The sequence below is a fragment of the Pholcus phalangioides genome, unplaced genomic scaffold (genome assembly GCF_987345545.1).
Source record: "Pholcus phalangioides strain wild (caught in Gottingen) unplaced genomic scaffold, Ppha-v1.0 ptg000024l_1, whole genome shotgun sequence".
NCBI classification, from domain to species: Eukaryota; Metazoa; Arthropoda; class Arachnida; order Araneae; family Pholcidae; genus Pholcus; species Pholcus phalangioides.
Window position 1 is genome coordinate 14,839,354 of NW_028301616.1, and position 11,802 is coordinate 14,851,155.

The 11,802-nt window shown below is 41.8% G+C and overlaps 1 protein-coding gene across 1 annotated transcript; it reads left to right on the forward strand.

Annotated features, from left to right (window-relative positions):
- The first annotated feature begins 1,697 nt into the window (after positions 1 to 1,697).
- On the forward strand, positions 1,698 to 9,920 carry LOC149068816 (oplophorus-luciferin 2-monooxygenase non-catalytic subunit-like). Its single transcript, XM_089250810.1, has 4 exons — positions 1,698 to 1,999; positions 4,239 to 4,624; positions 7,036 to 7,184; positions 9,742 to 9,920. Exons 1-4 carry the CDS (start codon positions 1,730 to 1,732, stop codon positions 9,894 to 9,896), a joined length of 960 nt encoding a protein of 319 aa, XP_089106936.1. The 5' UTR covers positions 1,698 to 1,729; the 3' UTR covers positions 9,897 to 9,920.
- The last annotated feature ends 1,882 nt before the right edge of the window (positions 9,921 to 11,802 follow it).

An 11,802-nucleotide genomic window follows, 5' to 3' on the forward strand; every position in this document is an offset into this window, starting at 1 on the left:
TGGCCCTCACAGGGGGGGGGGTATATCTGACAAGCCCCAGGGTCGAGGCCCCCCCATGGAAAAGTCCACAGGTCTCATTTTGGGGCCCCCCGGAAAAATCTCAATGATTTTTATTGTTTAAGATTGTGAAATTTGCAACAGCGGAAGCGCGAGATAAAGCCAGTCTGGGGCCTACTAAAAGTATGCGAACTGAGTTCCGGATCCTTGATTGGGGGCCCTGGAATTTATTTGTTAGTAAAATTAATACAAGTGAAAATTTTTCGAGGTCCAACAGGGCTCAGGTCTGGGGACCCTCACGGGGAACTTCGTTCTTCCAGGGGTGCTTGATGAATCACATATTTTGTTGTTTATTATTGTAAAATTCGTCAGTAAGCTGGTGCTTGCACATTCCACTTTTCATAGCACTCTGATGGAGTGGGAGCAAATAAACAAGATATGTTGTGAAGAAGGGGAGTGGGGAGGGTTGGCCGTCAAAGGCGGAGAGAGAAGCGGAGGCCCCCCCCCCCCCCCCCAGTTTCGAGATAACTTCAGTAATCCGCGGCATATTTCCAGATAATAAAATTATATATTAAAATTTCGAGTCGTGATTTCACCGAGCATTTTGTATGGGTGGGTGGATTCCTCTGGCAAAGAAATAGTTCCCGGATGCCATCGGGGGCAGGTCGGGGTAGCCATTATGCCTTCATAACCCTCAATCACTCACGGATCGCTCACAAAGGCCTCCAGACCAACCGTGGCCCCCGCTCTGTGCCCCTAGGAAGATATAAGCTGGCTCGTCTCAGGAGCTGTGGGCCGCGGTGGAAAATTCGACATCCAAGACCGGCAAACCGCCCGCACCAGGCCAGACAGCCCCAAGCTAACCAACAGCAGGACTCCTCCCGCAATTCTCCCATTTACTGTACATAAAATGACATATTAAATACATAGATATGGGGGGGGGGGAACATGGGCAGGTGCACAGGCGCACATCACCTGCAGGCCACGAATGGGGAGTGGAAACTAGTTATACAAGTTATTAAGCGTGTCAGAGGAAATCTGGGAACATCAATGTCCACGTTACACACACAAAGGCCAGTGTGCATACTCCATACTCCTCAATCACCCACGGATCCCTTGCCCCTCCCCCCCCCATAATAGCAATTCACACATACACCATAACCCCCAATCGCCTCCCCATTCAAATTGCATCGAATAATTCGCATTTCGGCCGGTCTTGATTAAAGCTTATATCAGAGTCGCCATATGGGTGTCTATTCTTCAGATATGGTCTTCATGAACGGTGTTCGCTGCTGTATACATACCTGAGCACCAACAACAAATCGACCATGACCCCCCCCCCTCCCCGCGCATAGGTGGAGATAGACTTGGAAGTCTGGGGGGGGGGGGCACGGTCATTATTTTTTGGGGGGCACGATGATGATGATGTCAATTCATATATGCATATATACATTAGATCAGTCAACTTCACCTTTGACACTGGCCCCCCCCCCGCATCTCCGCCCATGTCTCCGCGTCACCTAAGTTCTGTTACCTGAGCACAGAAAAAGCTGCAGGTGAAACTATATAATGTACAGCAGATTATTGCTCTGGCTCTAACTAGGAAACCCCAGAGATAAAAAACAACAACAACAACAACACCCGTTATCTGCAATCGAGTGCTCACTTTTCTAATCTTTATTCCTATTAAAACCGAATGTTCGGCCCGAGATCTACGCCATTAACAACAGCAATGGCACGAGGCAAGGCGGCTTTCCTGCTGATCGCAGCGATCCAATTCCTATCCGGAGCGAGAGGGGACTGCCCCGGGGTCAAGGCGCCGTGTTCCTGCGCAGAAGGACGCTACGGACAGAGCCTCGTCTGCAGAGACATCACCTCGGAGCTCGAGCTGGAAAATGCCGTTCAGCAGAACACCAAGGAATTCCACCCTGAGGAATTCGTCCTCGAGGATTCCGAGCTCAGGTTCATCACTCACGACACTTTCAAATCGCAGACGTTCCTGGTGAGTTACTTTTTACCGTTGTTGTGGTCACACGCTTAACCCCCTCTACGATCACGTCCAGGCGCCAGTGGAATAAATTCAATCCGATTCTCCGTGCCGTTTCCTTTCCCCTCTCCTCACCATCGCGTAGCTTTATTGCAATCCTGTGAACCAAAGTTGTTTTTTTTTTCCCTCTCCGTTTTTTCTATACTCCTGTTAGTGATCCCTTGATCTTGATTGTCAGTAACTTCCCCCCCACATATAATGCATCTTTTTACTGTAGAGCAGGCATCTTCAACCGTTGTTCGCGAGCACCACGGTGCTCCCCTGAAGTACCCAGAGCGCTCGATGCTCGTATTCGATTTCGTACTCACGAGTACTCGATCAACGTTCCAATTAAAACACCTTGTAAAAATTGCATTCGAAGATCGAAATCATCCTGATTTCATGCTTTCGTATGTTAAACTTATCGTAAGGGTGCTCGCCACTGGGAAAAGGTTGAAGCCCCTGCTGAAGAGCGAAAGAAAATGCGCAGGGTGAAAAGAGTAATCTATATATATATTGTATACTCTTTCTTCTATCTATTTTCTCCTTCTTCTTCCATTTTCTAAAGTGCGGTTAGGTTAGAACAAGGTTACCTCCTCCTTCAAACGAAATCATAGCTCGCCGCTCTGTCTCACTGAAGAGATTTTAGCTGGTGGTCGAAGAAGAGGCTGTGCATGCATGTGTTGTGAACCTAACGTGAAGTGTGTTTCTGTGTAACGCTTGTTATGTGTAATGCCACCACCTACCGTCAATTTTTCTAACTATGAGTGAAGTGGAATGATTGAGTGATTGTATCGTTGCAGGCCTGTTGCTCTCTGTGGCGAGACTTTTCAACGGGGAGATCGTCTCGCATTCGCGCCTCGAAGTCGGGAACGACAAAAAAAAAAAACCAACTTCGGCCAACCACCACTGTAACAACGGTGGGGGTTCGAATTGCGTTCACCGATTCGTCAAATAGAGATAATAAAATTCTGTCGACAAAGGGATCATTCAAGTATTACGTCAGCATCGGGGGGGGGGGGGTTTCGGATTTGCTGACTTTTGATGACAAAGGGGGTGGGGGGGGGGTAGACTGAAATTGGTTTTCAGTGGTTCCTACCTTCGAGACACGAATGCGAGCTACGCTCCCTGTTACAAAGTCTCTCCAGAGAGAGAGTAAAAAAGATTACAACGATTCAAATATTCAATCTTTACACTTCACTCATAGTTCCAAAAATGGATGGCAGATGGCAATACTATTACAAGCATTACATAGAAACAAGTTTCACGTTAGGTCCACGCAACACGTACACGAACGTTCCAACGTGTGCCTATTCGTTGGAAATTCCGTCGAAGAGGAATATGTACTAGGTTCATGTATGATTGAGTAGTAGTACGTTTGATCTCCCTTTGAATTTTCTCAAACCTCCCATGTATAATTACGCCTCCTAGGGGGTGAGAGAATTTACCCCTATGAATATCTATACAGATGGGATTGTGTTAACTCGCGCAAAGCATTAATATTCAGCCTCCATTCTCGCGCAGGCGAGGATCTTGCTTTCCCCTTCTTTTTCTATTTCCTAAGTGCGGTTAGGTTAGAACAACGTTGGATCCACCAGGCGCGGATCCATAGCGTTATGTCGGGAGGGGGGCGACTTCATTTTTCTCTTATTATCTGGCTCTTGCGGAGGGGGGGGGGAGTAGATCACCCCCACACTGGATCAGCGCCTGCCCAGAAGCGGATGTATGGTTATACTGCCTGTGGGCTGCACGAATTTTGCCGCTTATCCTATTACAGTCTGATTTTCTTGACCTTTATTCCTCGAATTCGCCTTTCTGTACTATAACCTGCTTGGTCCCCCACCCCTATAAATAAGTAAATACGTCATTAGTTTTTCATACCGATTAGAGACCAATAAATTATTCCAGTTATGAAATTATAACAGATAGATTTGTTTTCATTTTATAGGTGGCGGCAGGGGCGGGGAGGGTCCCATATTTTTTGTGATCGTATATTTTGCATTGTAGTCACTGAAGTTATATGGCTGTGTACATAGGTGCTGGAACCTGGGGGATGAGGATATTTGAGCCCCCCCCCCCCACAAATAATCAAAGGATATGCAATGAAACGCATCCCTCACCCTCCGGCGTGTCGACGCCTCTGGCTGTATATATACGAAATCAAACCATGGCAATAATTATGAGAAAATAACCGGTGTTCTCAATCTTGTTTCAGAGGTTCCTCATCCGCAACACCACGCTGTTGTCGCTGACGAACACCAAGAGAGCTTTCGAAGGCCTCGAGAAGACTCTGATCGAGCTGGTCGTCGAGAAGTGCGACTTCGTCAGCCACTGGGACTGGAACCACCTGTCGCACTTGCGCCACTTGACCGAAATCGAGATGACTCGCTCCGACCTCGTCTACGTTAACGACTTCCGAAGCTTCCCGAACCAGTTGACGGTGCTGAAGCTGTACAAGAACGAGATCACCGGGCTGGACAGCGACGCCTTCGCCGACCTCACGAACCTCAGGACCGTTCTGTTGAACGCCAACGAGATCGCGAGGATCGAGCGGGGCATGTTCCCGCCGAACGCCGACAAATTAATCCATTTGGATCTGAGGTACGATTGGCGCATCCACAGCACTCTTAAAAATATAACTAGTATCTCGTGCATATATTCAATCATTACACGTCACTCATAGTTCGAAAAATAGATGTCAGCAGCACTAGAACAAACACCATACAGAAACAAACTTCCCGCTTGCTTCACAACACATTCAAGCACATAAAATTCCATAGATGATTATTTACGAGGTGCAAGTGAGGCGTAGTATTAATTGTATCTTGGGCAAATCACAGGCTCACATCTCGGTATAATGTTAGCCAGTGGCGTTGAAAGTGTTTTAGACCCTTGGGTGCTCGACTTGATCTTTATATAGGAGATTTTGATTATCTGGGGGTGCTCATAGGCCGGTGCAACAAAATATTACGGATGCTCGAACGCCTACTGTAACCCCTGGCTCCGACGTTAAAGCCGTCAGCCCTGGGAACCGAATGAAAATTCAAAAGACGTATTAACGAGTAAGCCTAATTTGATAACTTTTATGCTGGCAAAAGAAACTTCAATAACTGACGTTATAACCAGGGTGACCTTAAAACAATAACCTTTATACCGAGGTTCAACTGCATTTCACTCCATAATTAGTAAACATTTGAATTACATATTAATTAAATGGTCGGATATGGACCATGCAGCTGGACTATCGTTACAGCTGTTGTTAATTTTTTTTAAGTGTGTAACCAGTGTTGTATTAAAGCCGCTGTGCGGTCGTGCAGGTTTGGTGCTGGAATCTTATCGTGAGGATCCAAGTTCGAAACCTGTTGGCGGCACATTAGTGGTCGGCTGCAATTGGTTTTTTCTGCGGTTTTCTGGAAGTGAAAAGTGTTTGCTACTTTTCACTTTCAAAGGGAGCAAGCAGGCAGGCCTTTAACATGATACTTAAATAACATGAAAATTCAAGCATTTGCATCTTTACTTCAAGATATGGAACACAGATGGCGTCACTAGCAAGAACTCAAAATAAGCACAACGTTGACTACGTGAATACGTTAGGACCACGCATATAGGCCTACATACGCTCACACGACACGTTCCAGCATGTACCGACTCGTTAGAAATTCTGTAGAGAATGTGTACGAGGTGCATGTCCGGTTAGTAGTATTAAAGCGTGGGCCAACAGGGCCCTACAAATTATTGAAGACCTTCATCAATTCTGAAGCTATTTCTTTCATCATTTCAGAATTTTCATTTTAATTCTTGAATTATTACTTTCCTTTTATTCCTGAAATTACTCCTCTGAATAATTCAGAAATTTTTTAAGAATTTTGAAACTATTACTCTCATTGATTCTGTATATTTCGATAATTATGTATACTTTCTTGGATCCCGGACAAAATAAATTATTTGGTTCTCAAGTATGTCCGAAAAAAATTTTGCGCCCAGGGTCCTTCAACTCGTCAAGTTGATTCCCCCATGTCCATATTAAGGGAAGTTTGACGCGGTGAAAAACTATGCTCTAATAGAAACGTCATTAAAAATGCTATTTAACCATTGATTTATTTCAAATATTTCATGCATGTTCTTGACTGTATGAGCTATCCTATGCTGGTATACAAGTATATAAGGTTTTATATATCTTGGATACTTAATTTTTTGTAAATTTTCAACAAAAAAAAAGCATTCAAAACAGCTTGCGCACATGACAAAATACCATGAGATCAATGTAAATGAATGAAAATTGATTCAAAATAAAGAAAATTAATCAGTTCATGAAATAAAGCAAGAGGTTGAGACTTCATTGAAATTAAATTAAAAAAAGAATAAATTAAGAATAAATTAAATTCAAATAAAAGAGATTGAGTCAATGAAGTCTCAACTTTTTTTGCTTCATTTCAATTGAACAATTTTTACTCAATTGCACTGATGTCAATCAATGACGCGAGCTCTTTTTAATGCATTTTTTTTTTTAAATTAACAAAAAAATTAAGTATCCAAGATGCACATACAATTAAGAACAAGTGTAAAAATTTGAAATAAATCAATCAATGGTTAAATAGTATTTTGAATGATATTTCTATTAGAGCATAGTTTTTCACCGTGTTAATATCAACTTCCCTTAAGACAATCCATAGGAAACTGCAGTGCTCCTTGAACTTTCCCACCAGCAGCTCCCTCTTCCAGTCATCGTCTACCTCCGGCTGCTATAAATACTAGTTTAGAAAAATAACTACTACATTAAAGCACTGAATAAGTCACACATCCCCTGAAATAAAGATCGGTGACGCCGCACTTTTGGGGGGGGGGGAACACTTTTGCATTCTTCAGCTTCTACCATCCAATGGTCCGCTCCAGCCACGGGGCAATACCACCTCTCTTTGGGAAACAATGCTGATAATATGTTGTTTCTTTGTAAGACCTTTATCATAAACATTTATAAAGTATGGTTTTGTGTCTTAATAACCTAATTACAGCCGGAATAGTCTGACGAGTCTACCGGATGACATCTTCACAAATATGCCTGCTCTGAAGAAAGTGAAGCTGGGTCGGAACTTGCTGAAGACGATCAGCCACGCCGCCTTCCGCCCAGTCTGGAAGAATCTAGAAGAACTCAACATGGAAAGTAAGTGCAGCCGATTTACGTGATTTCGGATGTTGAACGATTTTCTGTGAAAAATGTCTCTCGTTCTTGAATTCAGTATATTTCGTAAGCGTTATGGGATTTCAGCCGAGATGGAAACAATATATATTTTTTTATGTGGTACAATCAAGTAAAAATATACTATCCATTCAGTCAGAAGACCACATGCATACCATAAGTAAAAGAGTATCCTAATATGAAATGCATGATATTGAAATGTGGTCTGACGAGACAGCCTGAAGCAATAATAGACTTGAACCTAATTCCTTGATTCAGTGCAGCAATTTAGCTGTTCTATTTCTAGATTTTGTGCGTGGAAAATATTGTAGAAAAATACAGGGAGTCAAACTTAGATATAATTGCATCAAGTATTTGCAATGCATTACAATGAGGCACTAGAGTTCCCTTGATATAAGAACAGAGAAATTAGCTTTTGTATAAAGCCTTGAATTCTATGCCCTGATTGCTCGTTTAAAATGATAACAGATGTTGTACTAACGTCAACACCGTTGTACTTGAAATTTTAATACGAAAATTGGAAAAGTCTAGTTTTTTTTATCAAAACTCATTAAAACGGTGAAAGAATGAAACTTTAAGTTTTTTAGCGACATCATGCAAGTCGGAAACACAACGCAATAAATACATCCATCACACAATGGTGGCAAGAAACAATCTTGTCAATAGAATGTTTTTCATTTAGTGGACGCTGAATGACCCTTTGGTTGCACATCGAGAGCGAATCGCGAAACCTGCACCATATTGTGATACTGAGTCACTACAAGGCATTTACTTCAAAGTGGACGGAGGGCTCATGGATGAAAGCTCTCTACAAGAAAAATATTGATCCGTGAAGTTAATTTAGGCTCAACCGCCTTTCATGCTACATAAACTCAGATTTTTAATGTTCATATTTCTTGCTTGTGGTTCGTTTGTTAGCTTATTCATCAATTTGCTGAATTAATTTTGAGAGATTAGATAAGAAAATATGCATTCTTAATGATTAATAAGATTTGTTTCAGTTAATAAGCAGCTAGAAAGCAGCCAAAGATTACTACAGATTTTCTGAAAAATAATTCGAACTTGAGAACCATTTGGAAACATACCTTATATTTTTGAAGAATTGTTTGGGTACCATGTAATACGTTGAGTTCAAAATTATGTTATTTAAAATTTATTGGCAATGTCACAATCATCCAGTCGCTCAACTGCCACTAAAATCAACCCCTTCCACGTGCAGGCTTTTCGCAACAAATTCGGATGGTCTATATTTTACGTATCGGTGATAAATCTGGAAACCGTATCCTAACTGCACGTTAGAAAAAGGAAGAAGAAATTGAAAGGAAAAAATATAAGAAAAGGTAGAAAAAATAGCAAGGAGGGAAAAACAGTTTAGTAGATAATAGAGAGATAATACAGTGTAGATTTCTCTTTTCACCCTCACACATCTTATGTGTTTTGTTTCTCTCTCTTACATGTATATAGTAGAAAGATGCATTGTAAATTGGGGGGGGGGGGAAATCACAAACAAAATATTTCGCCCGTGATCGTAAAGGGGTAAATTTCGACATTTTTCTCAACTTTATATAGAGAAACAGGAACCAATAACAAAATTATCCTGCTTTAACACTAGAGGCTCAGTTCTTTAGATGGACCAAAGTGTTACCAAATATTGCAACTGCATTTTAATTTGCATATATTTGGATCAACTCAAAAGCACTAGTGAGAATTTTTTGATTGAATGTAAGAAAACATGCATGCTTATCGCAACTTTTTTTTCAAAACGATTGGTGTTTTTCAGAAATATTTGTTCCTAATTAACCACTGTTTAATGTATTTGTACAGTAAACTGCACCCCGACTTACGCGCTTAGTGTCAGTCCCACTTATTCCTTATATACTGTTCTGGATAATGCTTCTCACAAGCACTCGAGATGGCAAAGCACGAAGCAATGCGAAGGACAACGCAGATTTATTTCACAGAACGGTTATTTACACGTATTCACAAGCAGAGATTTTGACAAAACAGAGAGCGACGTCTCTGTCACACATACAAGAGATCTCGTCTCTTTGAGAAAACTCAACAAAACTTCTCTTAGTTCTCTTCTGGTGGCGCCCCTTTATAAGATAAGAAACCTTCCAGAATAATCTCCACGATTCTCGCCATATCTTTATACATCTTTTGGTACTATGACACCGCCAAATCATAGAAGCTGTAATTTGTTGCCAACTTGGCGATATTTACAGAGATGCCTAATTTTCATTTACATCTTAATGATGCAACATAAGAGGTAATACATATTTTACATAAGATAATGACCATTTACAGATTAGAATGACGTAATAAATGATAAATAAGGACAATTTACATAATTTTCGTAACAATATAACTCAGGGAAATTACTGTAGTTCGTATACAAATCGAGCGCGGATTAGGCGTCAATCCAATGAGATCTTCCAACTGTAACTATTGCAGCAAATTGTGCTCGGATGTGTCGCCAATTCACGACTTTCAACCAGCTATTAATACATTGTCTCAACAGATAACCCGATGGTTTGCGATTGCGACCTGAGATGGATCATAGAGCACAAAAGATTACCAAACCAGTTCGACGCAACCTGCTACATGTGGTCACAAGACGGAGGCAAAATGGACATCAAGGAGCTGAAGCCAATTCACTTCAGATGTAAAAACTAATTAAAGAAAATGTTTTTTGTGTTTTGTTTTGATGATTAGATTACAAGTTGTCCCCCCCCCCTATATAAATACTACAACTAAATACTACTCGGGAATCAAACCCCGGTCCACTTGTAAACCGGACAAGCACACTAATCAATATACCACGTAGACGTGGAATTTTCTTTCTTATAACGCGCACAGAGTAGTGACATAGCAGCCTCCCCTTTTTAACGGGGAGATCGACTCGTATTTGCGTCGATCTCCCCGTTGAAAAGTCTCACAACTGAGAGCAACAGGCCTACAACGTACAATTATTCAATCTTTACGCTTCACTCAAAGTTAGAAAAATTCAGCATTACACAGAAACAAACTCCTCGTTAGGTTCACAACACGTGCACGCACATCCCGGCACATGTACCGACTCGTTAGAAATTTCGTAGAGGAATGTGTGCGAGGTGCATGTACGGTAAAGTAGCAGTAGTAGCCTTCCTTAACTTTAGCAATTGTCCCTTTCCCCCATGGATCCTTCAACACACCTCTAGAGAATTTCTAACAAATCGGTTATTTGCTGTGCATATGTTTGTAGCTGAAACGTATTTATAATGTCGGAATTACACGTGTTTCGTGTCCGAGGAGTGGTGCTATCTGTCGTCCTGTTGGAAGTGAAATCAAACTTTCGAAGCTCAATTTTTTTTCCAGCACTGGTTTGGGCTGCCTTCTGCAAGAACGGCGAGCTATTCTGATCTAAAAATGCGTTCGGAACTGGAGGGGAATTGCCCCTGCAATATTTTGTACCGCGGAGCCGAGCAACCTTAGATTTGATTCAGAAATCGAAATCCCCCTATACAGTTTTTCCAAATGGGACACCGGCTCCAGGCCCGCCATTTTAGGGATCGGGGGGCAGCTGTTACAAAAATGTTAAAATACAGTATAAATAGACAAATAAGGTGAAATAGAAAAATAATATATATATATATATATGTGTCCCACCCCCCCACACCTTACTGGAAAAAATTGACATGAAGGGCCTGACCGGATAGCATTCGCGCCTCGAGGTTTGAAAACCGCAAAAATCCAACTTCAGTCGCCCACCACTGTATCGTGTCGCCAACGGGGTTCGGAACTAGATTTTTACGACATAATATCATACTGTGACTCAGTGACTAAGTGTTATGCACTGGTAATCACAGGCTCGAGTTCATACACAGAAAAACAAGAAAAAAAAAAGCCACATAGTCGTTTGGTCAGAGTCATTAAATTTTCAGGGGGATGTCCTCATACTCATGATCAGATAGTGTACTTAGGACATAAGGGTGTGAACATAGTGCATCCGTATTTCCGATTCTGGAAACCCGCGTCGACTTCCATTGGTTAAAAACCCGAATTCCAAGCTAGAAAAAAAAGAAGTAGAAATTCGGGATTTTAACCAATCGGAGTCGACGCAGGTTTCCAGAATCGGAAATACGGATGCCCTATGTTCACACCCTAAGAACAGATTCTGCCAACAAAACATGCTCAATGATGTGGTTTTCAAACTTTTTTGTCTTCCGCGACTCCCTTATCGAAGAGAACATGTTTTCGCGGCTCCCAAGGATAGTCTAACAAAGAACCGGTATTCATGGTATTGAATAGGCGCATACACATTAATAAGAAGAATATAGCACAACACAGCGCTCCAAGGAGCCGTGGCGCACACACACTTTGGGATCCAATACTCAATGACAGCGGTTCTCAACCCTTTTCTGACTCGCGGAGCCCTTTTTGGTAAAAAATTTCTATGGCGAACCTCATAAGCCTATTTGTTATCCTCTTCGTCAAAGTTACTGATTCATTTTGAAAAGAAAAATATTTACAATTACTTTTTTTAAAATTTGATGTTTTTTCATATTTTCCTCGAGTGGCCACGGAGCTCCTGGACAGCACG

Bases quoted from the DNA above. Each gene is read 5' to 3' on its own strand.
- LOC149068816 (XM_089250810.1), top strand. From the start codon at position 1,730: ATGGCACGAGGCAAGGCGGCTTTCCTGCTGATCGCAGCGATCCAATTC. The intron at 4,625-7,035 runs GTACGATTGGCG...ACCTAATTACAG, and splicing joins TTAATCCATTTGGATCTGAG to CCGGAATAGTCTGACGAGTC. The intron at 7,185-9,741 runs GTAAGTGCAGCC...TTGTCTCAACAG, and splicing joins AGAAGAACTCAACATGGAAA to ATAACCCGATGGTTTGCGAT.